The sequence below is a fragment of the Apus apus genome, chromosome 2 (genome assembly GCF_020740795.1).
Source record: "Apus apus isolate bApuApu2 chromosome 2, bApuApu2.pri.cur, whole genome shotgun sequence".
Lineage (NCBI taxonomy): Eukaryota > Metazoa > Chordata > Aves > Apodiformes > Apodidae > Apus > Apus apus.
In genome coordinates this window covers 61,364,015-61,379,548 of record NC_067283.1, presented here as the reverse complement: position 1 = coordinate 61,379,548, position 15,534 = coordinate 61,364,015, and the positions used below count along the sequence as shown (strand labels likewise).

Below are 15,534 nucleotides of genomic sequence, written 5' to 3'. Positions count from 1 at the left end.
GGTGCAATACAGTGGTTTCGCACATGTATCTTTTTTGTCTTTTCTAAGCACTGTGCTGAAATGACTGAAAAGGAGTTTCCTTCCTTTATCCATACTGGATACTCTCATTTCCCAAAAACTCTCTGATTAGGTTAGCAGCAAATGCCACAGAGGCATGGCCAGAGGTAAGCACATGAGCAGTCCCATTGAAATCAATCCTCTGAGAGGTCCAAGCTCTCATTCTTCAAGGAGTTCAATCATTCTACTGCCCTCCCTGCACCAGCAGTTACTAGAGAAAGTGACACCATGAATAACCACAAATAGCTCAAAGATAAAGAACCTCTTCATTCATTCTGTGGACTGGGACACCCAGTGCCACAGCTGGTGATTAGTCATCACTTTTTAGACACATTGTGGGTGCTTATGAACCCACCACTCAAACAGATTGGGCAAGCGGACTTTTCCTCAACCAGCCACACGCTTACAACCAACTACCTCTTAAGACATCTTTTTTATATTTGCTGCCCTACAGCAGTTCCAAGTCAATGGGCAATAATGTTATAAACACAGTACAAGTAGCCAAATGTTATAAAATTGTGGAATGGGATGTTTTCATTGCTTAAACATCATAGAAAACAGTGGTGAACATAAGGGAAGGAGTCTACATCTTCCCAATCTTGCTATGGGATGGAACTAAATCTTTATGTGCCTTACATAGATTAAGACATATAAGTAGAGTTTTCTTAAATAAATTTATAAATGTTTTTATAGAATAAAGTCGGTTAAAAAAATCCAAGCAAATGACAGTGAATCTTGAGGAGCACAGAAAATACTTGTGTCAGAACTTGCTACACAACCACTTTGTCTCAGAAGCCCAGAAGAATAACTGAAGTGCAGACAAAAAGCCTCAATATTTTTACTACCTAAGACAACCTGTCTGCTATCAACCATGAGCAAATCTGTCTCTATGATCACTAAAGCAATTTAATGCAGGCCTATTGTGAACTTCTGATAATAGATACTGCTTCATACAGGTACTATAAAATTCCTTGTTTCTTTTGGTTGCTAGAGACTGGATTTTTCAATATCAAAATATACCTGTTTTTCTTAAGTGCCTGCAAATCTTTGCTTTTACAATAACACATTGCAAACCCATTTACTTCCGTGTGTTCAAAAAACTGTCAGTCATAAGAAGTCAAAAAAGAATGAAGGTTTCAGCTGAACACACTTTTCTGAAACAAAGATAATTTAAAACACATTTTTTGCCTTCAAGATTTGCAAATGCAAAAGCTCACTTAATTCTTCAGCAGCTTACCCAGCCCCAATGACAAGTAAAATTAATCTTTCGAGTGCACAGGGAGAGACCACCTAGATCAGAGATAGTGCCTAGAGAAATGCAAATGTCCATACTTCACTTTATAATTGGAAAAGAACATTCAGCACCTTTTACAAACAATAACTTTTATAATAAACAAATGGTAACTATGTTGGTTGGTCCATACTTCCTCAAGAGATTAATTGTTAGATTGCTCAAGCACATAATTTAAAATGTATTTGTACTTGCAAATCACCTGCAGTACTAAAGGGATCTCTCTTACAAAACAAGAAGCTCAGTTGCCCAAAGAAGTATTGGATGGAAACATGCATGAGGAATAGTTTGTATCAAAGCTTTAGCTTGGGTCAGGATGAAATCCTTTTACTATGTTCCCTACCAGTAACATAACTGTAAAATGTTATTACAGCATAAGGACTCTGCCAGAGGATTTAAAATAGTCTAGGGACTGGCTATCTGCTGAGACTGACACTGAGTTCTCCCATGTTTCTGGGACAAGTGTCTCTTTCACCTTTATTGCTGTCCCTGGCTGAAAGAGGGAGAGGGCAGATATCTGAATTTACTCTCTATCCCCACTCTCTCCCAAAAAAAGTCCAAACTAAGATGGACGGTACAGTTTTGGGGGATTAGCTTGTTGCAGAGGCCATCAAAAGGGAATTAAAAAAGCAGACTTTTCCTAAGAAACTTGCTCCAGCCTTCCATGCAGAACACTTAACATAATGTTACAATGCAAGAGATATGTCATCACTTATCTGCTAGGGTAAACAGCCAAACAGAAGTGAAAGAGTATAGCCATGTCAGTAAAATGCTTGAGCCAGATACAAGTTTGCTCACCCAGGCAGTCTCTCACTGCCTGAAGTCACACTGCTGCTCTCTACCTTTAGCTCTGATTTGATCCTTTCTTTCTTCTTCATACTGTCATGGTTTGGGCCTAACACGACAACAAAGAACGAGCCACGTGGCTGCTCACTCACCCCTCCTCTACACACACACACATTGGGATGAGAAGGAAAAAGTCCAACTAGAAACTCATGAATCAAGACAAGGACAAGGAGAGTTTCACTCAGCATTTATGGTCACAGGCAAAACAGACTCAGCTTGGGGAAAAAATAATTCATCAATCATCAAATGAACACAGGACACAGACAACACACAGAGCAGGGCTTGCATATGTTACCCCAGCCCTCCCTTCTTCCCGGGCCCAAATCCCTTTGTTCCCGGTTTCTCTCCCTCCTTCCCCCCAGCGGCACAGGGGGACAGGGGATGGGGTTTAGAGTCAGTTCACAGGCTGGTGGTTCCTGCTGCTCCTTCCTCCTCAGGAAGAAGGACTCCTTACAGTCCTCCCCTGCTTCCCCATGGGGTTCCTCCCATGACCCGTCTTACACACAATCCCATCTGTCTGCATGTTCCACTTCTCTCATTAAATAGATGGATAGTGCTTAATGAATGTACATAACATTATGTAGCTGGTTCATTGCTGTGTTGTAACAACACATCTACATTATTACCTTCTTGACCAAACCTTCCCCAAAGCCCCTCCTGTCAGTTGTAGAGGACATGCAGAGAACACAGGCACTTACTAGCTGTAAGCCCTTGTTAACTCCAAGCATGTCAGGCAAGGCAAGGTGCATCTTACAGGTCAACAGGAGCATGGTATTTGAGAAGCTAAAACTGAAGGAAGGTGAAATATATTGCTCTTGTCAGGGACAGAACCCATTCCCAAATGTTAAATTCCAGCACCTTGCGGGAACAAATGTGAAAGGATTTAATTAGGTGAGCTTCCCAACCTAGAACACCTTCCTTACAAAAGCAGATTCACAGGTTTCAGTAAAGAAGAGAAACCTATTTCTGATGGACTACTTATTCTGTCTTGTCACTCCATGAGAAAAATGAGAAGAACATTTAGTAAGAAATTAATGCTTTATACTTCCCATCTATTCTTTCTGAATGTAGGTCACTGTATTTACACAGTCTCTTGAACATGGATTTGTTTCTTGTTTAATCCTAGTTGGACATACATTTTCTAGTTTTATGCAAATGTAAAGTAATTGAGAAGCTGCCTTCAAAGAATAACATGAAAGTAGTCTCAAAAGCAGATGTCAAACACTTGGCAATTTAACTAACGCAAAAGAAATCTAACAGCTGCATACAAATGCACCATGTACAGCTGCTGTGTAAGATTTTCTTCTTTTTGCCTCCCTCCTCACTAACAAGAATCAGAAATAGACATTTGTAATTGTTTTACTGGAGAAAAACCTGCACCAAGAATCACTCGTCAGGTAGGGAATGCCAAATTAAGTGCCCTTCATACAACCAGAATTGATACACTTGTACCAAAGCAATTACTACATCATCCTAAATCACTGAACATTAATTTCTCAAATCCTGTTTCTTTGCCAACTTTTTAAAGCCTACATGAATTCTGAACACACCACCAGCACTCAGGAGCACTGTGGCATAAGGCCATACTTTGCTGTGACTGCCCATCCTCAAGGCCAAGGGGGGAAAGATGAGGAGTGATCCCCAGGAGCATCCTTGAGGAACAGCTTTTGCTGTCTCCAGGCTTTAGCTACCATCAGCACTAATGAGCTCAGGAGAATGGGCTGGTGTCCACAGCATTGCTGTGGGAGCCCTGAAAAATCAAATTGTGTTCTAAAAATATCTGGGGACTTGAGGAAGGGCTAGAAACATCAGGAAAGGAAGGTCAGGTACGGGCAAAGAAGGGCAAGGAGGGGCACGTGGAATTAATCATAACTCACAGTATAAATGAGTCACACGTAACAGTTAATGCAAACCACCACGTTTTCAGAGACAGATGGAAGCCATATCCTGAGTTTCCCTTTTTCTCATCCTGAATACAAAAGAATAATATTCTTTTTTCACCCAGACACTGTTCTAGCATAAAACATGGTGCTACCCACATGTTCAAGTGTTCAGAAAAAAAATTAATAATAAAGATTGGTCATACATCCAAAGGTGGGTTTTTTGGTTCAGAACTATGTTTTTATGTGTTGAAGGCTCAAATAAGTTCAATACTGCTATTGTACAAACATTTTACCTTCCAAAAAATTATAGTATCTTACTTAGACAACAATTAAAACTGAGATTGCTTGCTTGATTGTCTGCTTGTGCACCTTGCAACACCACAATTAAGTAGTTCAGCAAGATTCACAAAGTTTGATCAGAGGAGACTCAGGACTGGGATAAGACAATGCTAGAGTTATGAGTAAGAGACATGGGAATCCTTAGATAGTGCTTATGTGAAGGTATGCTGCTCAGTTTTGTATTCATGGCAGCCACTCTGCTGCCTCATCACTGTTTAATTACTTTTTCCTATTTTTTAAACATTCTCTTTCCTCCATAAAAAAAGCCCCAAACAACAAAGAAACATAAATAGCTACACAAAAAGAACAAATCTATCTCTATAACATTCTGGTTGATTGCGTAGATAAACAAACAGGGAAAAAGCCAATTTAGAGTAAATTTATATGGTACTTGCACCAGTAAATCAAATCTCTGACTTGAATTTTATTTTTCTTTTGATTATGCCCACTTGAAAGAAAAAATATAGGTTACAAAGTTATGAAGATTTATAAAATGCAGGTGTTGTATGTCATGGCTTCTGAATAAGAACTGTCCAAGTACCACAGAAAATGGACCCTCAGTTTTGAGGGTTTTCCAGTACAAGGTGTCCTACTGACTGAAGACACTCGCTACATAAACCATTATATTGCTGGAAACATGGCACGAGAGCACAAGGCAAAAGAGGAAAAAAAAAGTGAGCTGAAGCTTCCTGTCAAGCAGAATCTGGAATTCAAACATATGCTGGGAATCATTGCTATCTCCACACAGAATAAAACAGTAAAAATAAGCAGAGTCATGAGTTTCATAAAAATCCGTATCCAGTGGTTTTTGAAGCCTATAGTTATCTCCTCAAGCTACGGCGTAGCACCACACAAGAGGAACCAGTGACTTTAGAGAATTACAGCCTAGAAACAGTTATAAACTTATAACTGACACTGGTAGTGACTAGGAAAAGCATTTCGAGAAACTGTGATTTTTTTTCAAATAAAAACACCCATTCTCCAGAGAACATACCAAGTTTTAAAGAAAATGTGTTGGTCCAAAACTCTCAAAGTTCTCAGTCTCACCATCTGCACAAAAAAGAGCTGCCTTAGGTTTATGACCAGATCCAATGTTGACCATGTGATTTTCTTTACTGAAATTTTTCAGCTGGTTATACCAATCCAGAAAGCTGAGTGGAAGACCTTCAGTGCATCATGCTCAGAGCAATCAGAGTAATAATCACTGTTACAATATGTTCAGAATTCTAGATAATTGTATTATTATTAAACATAAAATATCTAAAAAAAATCAGGCATAAATGCAGGTATGTCACTAACATTAACTTCAGGTTTACTTCTTAAATATTTCAGACAGCCTACCTCATTACTGACTTCAGCAGGTTTTTTCTTTGTTTCTCCTATGTCCAAATAGCTGTGGAAGGAAAACAGAATTGATTACTTACAGAAGCATCTCATTACACAACATGTGTATTTCTACATTTTTTTCATGAAGTTGTAAAAGTGTATCATGCCTCAAAATAATTAAAAAAAAACCCCACCAAAACGAATTCAAGATTATAATGAATTAATATAAATCTGCAAGTTAGCCCTTGGGGGTAATAAAAAAGATTGGGGAGAACCAACTACCCACCTTCAGGTCACTGGTGATTAAAACAGACCATCAGTAACCCCCTTGTCAGAAAGAAGCTCACATACTATTCTGAGTTGGATCAATAAATCTCTGTACAATGTCAACTTACCAGAGTTTTCAAAGCCACCATCCTGCCTCTTAGTTTCTCACAGTAAGTCTCTGATAGATTTAAAGCTTTCCTCCATACCCAAATTTAATGAAGGGCATCAGCTAAAGTTTGAAAGGACCTAAACCACTTGTGTTCCAACAGGACATAGACATACCTGAACGTTGTATAACCTGGTTTCTTGGGGTTGTGATGAACCAACAGTATTTTCACAATTGTTTTATGAATTAACAACATACAAGCTTCAACGGGACAAGAAAACAAAATTAATGTCTATAAACACCTGAGGTCTGAGTATCAAGAAGGCAGGGACAAGCTCTTTTCACTTCTGCCCTGTGATAGATCGAGGGGCAATGGACTCAAACTCGAGCACAGGAAGTTCCACCTCAACATGAAGAACTACTTCTTTACTGTCAGGGTTACAGAGCACTGGAACATGCTCCCTAGAGAGGTTGTGGAGTCTCCTTCACTGGAGACTTTCAAGACCTGTCTGGATGCCTTTTTGAGTCATCTGCCCTAGTTTTTTTTGGTCCTGCTCTGGCAGGGGGGTTGAACTTGGTGATCTTCAGAGGTCACTTCCAACCCCTACTATTCTGTGATTCTGTGATTTATTTGAACAATACTGCTCTCCACTACAGTACATATACTCACAAAAACATTGCATTAACACTAAAGTGTTAGTTAAAACAGATAGCGATGGATTAGCTGGATGTTGCCTTTCCAAAGAAAAGGAGTTAAATAAGCCTTCAAGCATGAGTAACCCATAGACAGGCAAGCAGGCAGCTGTCCAGGTACCCAGACCACATCAGCTGCCTTCCCTTGTCAGTACTCTGAGAGTGGCTCCTCTCATGAATGCAGCTCTCAGTAGCTGCCAGCACTGCAGGATGCTTCTGGTTTTCACTGCTGTAGAATGAGATGCCTTCATGGGTGGTGATAACTCAGTATAGCAGCACCTTTGAGCACCTTCTGCCAAGAGCTAAGCAGGAGAAGAATGGCTGGGGCATCTATTTTATACTGGGAGCATCCAGCTGAACATTATTAGATGATGGACATTTGATATGGGTTCCCTTGATTCTCATTTTCAGTGGAAAACCACAGATGCTTTGTCAGGCTTTTAAGACTAGAAGACCCTATCTAAGGCAGGTTTACCTGATGGTAATCATCAGTGCAGGCATACCAAAAGGCCTCACAGGCCACAAGACATCTGCACCCCTACAATAATGTAGTAATGTCAGGCTCCATAGATAATGACTGGGATAAAATTTGTTTCCAGAGGAACTTTTCAGGTTGCCAAAAGTTTGTATTTGTGAAACCTGAATGAAACTGTAGGGGAAATAAATTAAAAAAAGTCTTCAAGTTTACAAGACTAAAAAGAAAGAAATGCCTCAGACAAAATAGTTCCAACTATATTGCTATAGCAATAGCTGCCAGCTACAGATCTTGCTCTCTGGGCATCTGTGAATTACATTGAGGAGAACTGAGAAAAGTGACAAAGAAAAGCATATATATATTAAATTCAATATGCAGAGGTTCTGGGCATTCAGTTACCAAATTTCAGGGACCTACACATCTGAAAAGGTCTAAATAGGGGCAAAGGCTTTTTTTGGGATAAAGGCATCTCAAAAAATCCCAAGTAAAAACTTTACAGAAGTATTTCCATTTGCTAAAAAAGCAGAAATACTTCTACCCTATGACTACCTGTGGGGAACAGTCAAGCTAGTGCTGTATCTAGTACTGTTTAAAGAGATACTGCCAAAGAGAGGACAATTACCATTAATTAATGAGTGTTTACCCAAAAAAAGCTTATATTCACTTAACACACCTAAAAATAACAAAACAAACTGTGAAACTTCTTATATTTTATGAAAATTCCCAGCATTGTCTGATAACTTTCCCTTTACATAAAATTTCTAGAAGCTGAAGTTTTAAATGCTACTTAATTTATTTTTTAAATTAAACATATCAGCAGTTTATATTGGCTATATACCCTCAGAACTATCTATCTCCAGATGTTATGATTCAGGGCTTGGAAGAACAGAGATTCACATGCTAAAGATGAGCACAATTTAGTCTAGAATTCACTGCAGAGACAGGAGAAAATGATTCAGTTCTCAATATAAGGCATCTGAGAAGAAACAAATGGACCACTTGAAGTGGAACAATGACACTTTCAGCTTCTGCTTCTCATTTGATAGTCTCTCCTTTCTATTACTCTCCCACACATGGGTGCTACAAGCCTCCATTTCAAAGTTTAGCTCCGCATAACCTATCATAGCAATGGATGTGTCCAACAAGCATCACTGCAAAAAAAAAAAAAAAAAAAAAGTAAAAACCATACAAACTTCTTGCTGCTATCAGACTAAACTCAGATCCCTTAGGTCAAAATACTGTGGTCTCCCACAGCTGCAATTGCTTTATCTTTGCCCATGACACATACATTCACTATTTTCTTCAATTCCTTAGATTCCTTCCAGAAAAGGGTCCCTTTCAATTAACCTCTCCCCTCCTCTGACCTTTCTGGATGTCTCCCCAGTTATCATTCTGCCTGCAACCTGGTTAAGAACAAGATCAATATTAAGCCATTCAGCCTGTCTTAAATAATGTTTGTGAAAGCACTGCCAGCGTTTACAGCACTATATAAACAAATACTAATATTGAAGAACTCCAACTGTGAACACAGAAATGGAAAAGATCTCAAGTAATCCCATTTATCCCCCCTACAGCGCAGGGCTACGACATACTATCAAGGAGCCAACAAAACAGCCAGGTCCTTTAGGTTAGCTTTCCTTAAAGCTTAACCTCTTCCTCTTCACCGATCTTAAATACTTCGGTATCTTGTTGCAACCATAAAAGTCTGAAAAGCTCAACCCATAAAACTTTGACCATAAAACACAAAACAACAACAAAATGGTTTTTCCCCCACCCCCCGAAATAAATCCAGTGTCCAGTTCTCTAAACAGTGCATGCTAGTGCCAAACACTCGCTCAACTTCAGCCTGTATGTTGAACACAAAAACACATTTGGGGGGGGAAACATGAGGTGCTGACAACTAACAACTAAACCACAGAATCACAGGATATAATAATAACAATAACAATAATAATAATAATAATAATAATAATAATAATAATAATAATAATAATAATAGTTAAATCTCTCGAGAGTTGAGCACTGCATTGTACATGGAAGAGAGCACAGAGGGGAAACGACTTATATTTAGCCTGTCATACATCTTCCTAGCTTTGCCACTGAAGTGCAAGGAGCTTCAATAGATCTTCTGAAGCAGACAGTGACAAAAGAAGAGTTAGAGGTCTGATAGAGATCCTGATCATTACACAGTTTTGTCCTGAAACATAAGGATCTCTCCTGAAAAATGTAGTGTCCTCAATGCTACACAACCAAGATGAGCAAGGTCCTGTAAAGCTGGTAGCCTAGCATATAAATTCCCACCCACCTACAGAAAGGGATTGTTAATGTTGAGATTTATTTATCTCAATTCAACCCAAGGAAGGATGCCCACAAAGACTGAACAAAATACCTAATAAGGCAACTGGGACTGAAATCTACTGCCAGAATTAAGAACCATTACTGATCACATGTAGAGCCACTCAAGAAACACACTAAAAGCTCAGATCTTCTCCACGGTATTCTCCTAATCATGAGAACACAGAAAAACTGTCAGCTTAATTCTCAGTTTCCAGGCAGGGAAAAGAAAGCCAACAGTCATCTTTTAAATAACAAGAGGGACTCAGCTATTCCGGTAATAAAAAGGCTATATACCTTACCCAAAATGAACAGAAGTGAGGGAGGGGTGGATAGCTGGGTAGAATATTTTAGACTTTTTAAATGTATGCAAGAAAGGAAGGGTTGGAAATTAAATTTCCAGGCTCATCAACTTCACGGCAGGACTGCCAACACTCCACCCTTCTACAGCCTTCTCCCTGCTAACACTAAGCACAAACACTGACACTCACCCCTCAGTTAAGTACACACATCACAACACGGGATTGCCACCTGTCCTTTGGGCAAAAAAAAAAAAAAGGCTGTTTCTCCTTTTCTACTGTCACGTCAAGGAGATGCAAATGACGGTAACAGTAGCCTTTTTGTCTTCTATTAGAGTTTATAAGACTGTGTTACAGACAAGACTAATTTCGTCTTGTCTCCGACGCTCTTTTGCAGTTCTATCACAAGCACCTTTCTTTCTGCCTGGAGCCACAACCTTGAAGTCCCACGGTGGGACAACTACTAAAAGGGGTGGAGGTTCTCCGCGGCGCTGAACTCCAAACAGCTGGCGCTGTTCAAAGCTTCGTACCGGCCTCAGGCTGCTTTCGGGTCACTCACTTGAGTTTCTTGAAGGCCTCCTTGCCACCGGCCACGTACTGCTCCCCGCTCTGCAGCTCCTCCAGCTGCCGGACACGGTGCCCACCCCGGGGGGTGTAGATGTTCCGCACGGCCCCGAAAGGTGCCTTCACGCCGCCCGTCACCTCCTTCAGGAAGACCTCGAAGTTGGACACTTTCTTCTCGTGGATGACGATGCGGCGCCCCGGGAAGAAGGGGTCCCCGTTGCGATACACCAGCACGCTCTTCACCAGCGGCTGCGACAGCCACGACGCCTTCGCGCCAGGGCTGGTCATGCTGGGGGGGCTGCGGGCCTCCTGCGCGGCCCAGGCCCGCTGCCCGCACCTGCTCCCTCCCGCCTCCGCCGCGACAGACCTCCCCGCCGAGGGGGAAGCAGCAGCAGCAGCAGCAGCAGCAGCAGCAGCAGCAGCAGGACCCACCTCCGGGGAGGCCGAGGAGGGATCCCTGCCTGCCGGGGCCTTGCGGCGCAGCCCTGCCCAGCCTGCCGGGAGCAGCTCCTCCTTGGCAACCCGCCGCTCCCCGGGCAGGCTCAGGAGAGTTGCACCGACCCGCGTGGAAAAAAAAACACAACACAAAACACAACAAAAACAACACAACACACCCCGCCTTGCGTGGCAGTAGATCCCACCTGGGTTTCCCCTGGAGGAAACCTGCTCTCAGGGGCTGCCCGTCCTGTCCCCCCTGCCCCGCCGCGGGGCTGGCAGGCCCGGGGCCGCCGGGCAGCGCGGGGGCCGGCGGCGGCGGCAGCAGCAGCAGCAGCAGCAGGGCGGAATGACGAGTTCCCCCGGGAGAATGATTCACCAGGGCTGAAGGCTTCCCCGGGGGCAGGGGGGGCACGGCGTTACCCACCCGGGGCACCTGCCAGCTCGGAGCCTGGGCAGGAGCGGGCGGGCTGGAAAGCGCGCGTGTCGTCCCCACCTGGGCAGCTCTTCTTGGGATGCCTTAGGAAAGGGGCCGGGTTTTCCCCCCTGTCGGTAATAAAACGGGCTTTAACGAGACTTTCCAGCTCCTGGGAAAGGCTGCCCGGCCAGCCCGGGGCCGGGGGGGGAGGCAGGGAAAGGTTTCTGCGGTACCGGGGACCTGCAGGCCCCTGCCCTGCCGTGTGCGCCGTGTTCCTTTGCTGCTTCTGATACACACTCGCTCCACTGGAGACTCAGTTACTTGGTGCCTGGTTTTGCCTTCGTTTCATGCCTCGAAGGGGCCTACAGGAAAGCTGGAGAGGCTTTTTACAAGGGTGTGTAGCCATAGGACAAGGGGCAGCGGTTTTCAGCCGAAAGAGGGTAGATTGAGGTGAGATATGAAGGGAAAAAAATAATACAATGAGGGTGGTGAGACACTGGCACAGGTTGCCCAGAGAGACCGTGGATGCCCTGTTCCTGGAAGTGTTCGAGGCCAGGTTGGATGGGGCCCTGAGCATCCTGATCTGCTGGGAGGTGTCCCTGCCCATGCAGGGGGCTGGAACTAGATGGTCTTTAAGGCTCCTTCCAACCCAAACCATTCTATGATTAACATCTAACTTCTTCTACTGACGTGTGCAGGATGGTCCATGAAAGACTCAAATGAAGCACTGAAAAATCATACTTACCATTATTTATTCCATTCTTTAACATTCCTTCTTGTCCGTTATTAAAAATCCTACCTGAAAAATGGATCTTGGCTCCAGCCAGGTTGCCTGTTGCCATTTGATACTTAACATTAGCTGCAAATCATAAATAAAGCTGGGCATGATCTTGCAATGAAAGAAAATCCTCAGTGGGGTTGAAATTTGACTCATGGACTACACAAATTAAATCAATATATGTTCAAAATTTGCTAGTAACACAAAACCAAGCTGCACTCCCCCAGCATTTGGGTAAGCTTATTTAGTTATTTGCATTCCTGAAATATTTAAAAGCTTTTCAGTACTCCCATCACTCTTTGGTTGAGTGAGTCTTTATAATTTGTTCTCTTAAGAATCCAGGTTCTATCACAAGAGCTAATATAAATTCTGCTGAGCTGGCCCAAACCTGCAATTCTGTGTGGATAATTTCAGTTTACTAGACTCAGAGATGACTTGCCCCCCTAAGCCAAGCTTAAATTTGAAATACACCATGAACAGTAGCCTGATCAATCAGAAAATTAGCCTTGGGCACAATTTATTTTAACATAAAGACATCAATCAACAGAATAAACCAAGAAAAAAAAAAAACAAACCAAGAGACAACAATGTAAAATAACCCATTTGTGGTTCAAATAACAATGCAAAGTCAAATTTGGTTAATACTGCACTCTTTCCTAAGTCAAATAATTTCTATAATTCTACACAAGTAGATACAATATAGTATATATAAAAATATATATTAATACATGTATTAGGGACCAGATCCAACCTCTACCATCATCAAAAGACTCCCTTAGATTTCACAGTTAAATATACCAGATCATGAGATCATCCTGATACCTTTTAATCTTAAACTATTCGGAACACTTGATCCACAAATGGTGGATATGTCTCTGATGTGTTCAAACAAAATCTGACTACAGGTAAGTTTTCTTTATTTGAAAACACTTTAGGCATGCTGGGAACATGACTTTTGGCTTTACTTCTTAATTGTCTGGTTTGCTCTTTCCAGGAAGCTGCATAATGAAATATAGAGGCTTTGATTCCACCGTGGGTACAAGAAGCCATAAAACCATGAGAAAAGAAACAGAAAATGCCTTAAATTCAAACTGAATTCCTTTAGAATCACTTTACCCTGCTGTTTGTCACCAGACTAAAACTCATCTAGAATTCCTACCTGGGTTTGTTTAGTGTACAGTAATGATTGTTCTTCCAAATGGATTTCAACACATGTGAGGGAACAAATTTTTCTTTCCTTTTATCTAACCTCCCTTGACAGGAAAATTACCCCCCTGCTGTGAGTTACAACAGGGCAGTTAACCATTACAAAAAGCAATTTCAGAGTGAAGGAAGTCAAATATGCTACTGTTATTGGTTAACAGTTACATTTCTCTACTTACTGCTGGTTTTCTCCTGACTAATAAGAGGGAGAAACAAGCATATTCCTATATTCAAATTAATACTGTTTAACATTGATCTATTGCAACCTGAAATTAATTTTTTTATTAGAAATATGCTTATGTGTAAAAAAATAAAAATGCTGGTGACCTTCACACTGTTCTGTAGTCAAACTGTGGTATGTCAATGATCTGTTATTTTCTGCCAGATTCTACCACTCCTGGTGACTCTAGGCATAATATGCAATCATTCAACCTCTTTGGCATAGGAATACACCACTGAATGTTTTATTTGTGCATCCCTTTTGACACTTGTGCTACTCCAGAATCCTGTTAGTCTTCACCTATGGCCGTGATAGCTACAATCACCTGTGGACTGCAATAAAATACCCCTTAAATGGTACCAGAGCATTACGACCCTTAAAGCAGCCTAGAACTGATGGACAAAATTATTGTCCAAAACTGGGAGCACATTAGGAATCCTTTGAAGAATTGCAATGCAGAATTTTGCCTGTAGTTTAACCTGTACATACCTAACAGCTATGCCTGTACAGACTGAATATTTCAAATTCAGATCCTTGCATTTCTGCCCTCAATCCCTTTTCTTGTGCTGCAGTGGAACACCTTTAAGTTCAGCCCCTGAAAAGCAACTGACTCCAATACTTCACACCAGCCTTTTCAGGACAAAGCATTTTATTTTCTTCAATAATAGAAGCAAAGCAAAGCAAAACCAGAGTGTTTCAAATATAGCACAAAGTCAGAATGTTTTCCATCATGCCTAAATAAGACACCTTCTTGAAAGCGAAGATAAACTCAGACACTTCAACCTGTGACAGCAGGGCCTTCGTGCATGAGCATCTGCTCCTTTCAGCCTTTCCAGGGCCTGACGTCTTATGCCCACTACAGTTTTAGTAGCTAAGCTATCTCCTACCACATTTCAACAGTAACAAGCCAAGCTGCTGATCTCACTGACACAATTAAAAAAAATACAAAGAGACATATAATCTCTTTATGATGGAGTAATGTCAGACCTGTTATTTTACTTGAGATTGATGCATGAGACCACGTCAGACAGGCTGCATGTCAGGATCACATGATGAACCTCAGGTCATGTAATAAGCACATGTTGGAGCATCTGGTGAGAAATGAACCATGGCACAGCAACATAGCAGGAAGCAGGACAAAATGCACTGAGGGCTCTGCCAGCCCAGGACCAGGGACTACTTTGCAGCTTGTTGCAGGTCCTTCACAGCGAAGCTCAGTGACAGTAAAACATGAGGTCATGAAGACAGGAGCAAGGCTTAGTGCTGGAGAAAAGACCAACAGAATGTACAGAAAGGGTGAGGATAAATTTTCTGAACACAGAATGAAATTGAGCTTGTTCTATTGCACACAGTTCTGAGAATCACACTGCCAGGTTTGGCTCAGGATCGGCAATTAGACCAGCGACAACCCTCCTGATCCCCTCCTCCCACCCAGGTGGGGAAAGGAGAGAGAGAATTAAAAGAGAGGGACTTTCTGGATTGAAAACTAAACTAGACGGCTTTAATTAAACACTAATGATAAAATACTTAGGAATGTGCAAACCCTACTGCCTCCCCCCACCCCCAGCAGCTCCCAGGGCATCTCCTGAGCTGTGAGCAGTCCCGAAATGTCCTGGAGCTGCTGGACAGAGAGGCAGAGCAGACAGGAGCTGAGGGGAGAGGTGTGAGGGTCAGGAACACATGGGCCTGGCGATGAAGAGGAGAAGAAGGAAGGAGCTTGTCTTCTGTGATCCCTGAATTATATATGGTATGGAATACTTTGGTTCACCAAATTTGCCATCTGTATTATCCGCTCCTCCCTACAGGAGGGTTGCACATAGGACTCCTCCACTCTTTTAGTGTCCAAAGTAGTAAATTCAACAAGCAGAGCAAAGTGTCCTTGGTCTTTCAGCAGTACCTAGAAACATCCCAGCGTTATCAGTCCACTAGTTGGAAAATTTGCTGATACTTAAAAGAGAGCTTACTGAAGAAAAAAAAAAATCAGTAAAAAGAAAATTGGC

At 42.0% G+C, this 15,534-nt stretch overlaps 1 protein-coding gene across 2 annotated transcripts in view; it reads right to left on the bottom strand.

Annotated features, from left to right (window-relative positions):
* The window catches only part of DCDC2 (doublecortin domain containing 2), a 76,740-nt gene extending 65,892 nt beyond the window's left edge, over positions 1-10,848 (bottom strand). For both annotated transcript variants that reach the window (XM_051612088.1, XM_051612089.1), the window contains exons 1-2: positions 10,476-10,848; positions 5,758-5,809 (exon numbers count right to left, since the gene is read on the bottom strand). In XM_051612088.1, the coding sequence (XP_051468048.1) occupies positions 5,758-5,809; positions 10,476-10,768 (345 nt within the window). In that variant the 5' untranslated portion in view covers positions 10,769-10,848. The remainder of the gene's footprint in view (positions 1-5,757; positions 5,810-10,475) is intronic.
* Positions 10,849-15,534: the final 4,686 nt, after the last annotated feature.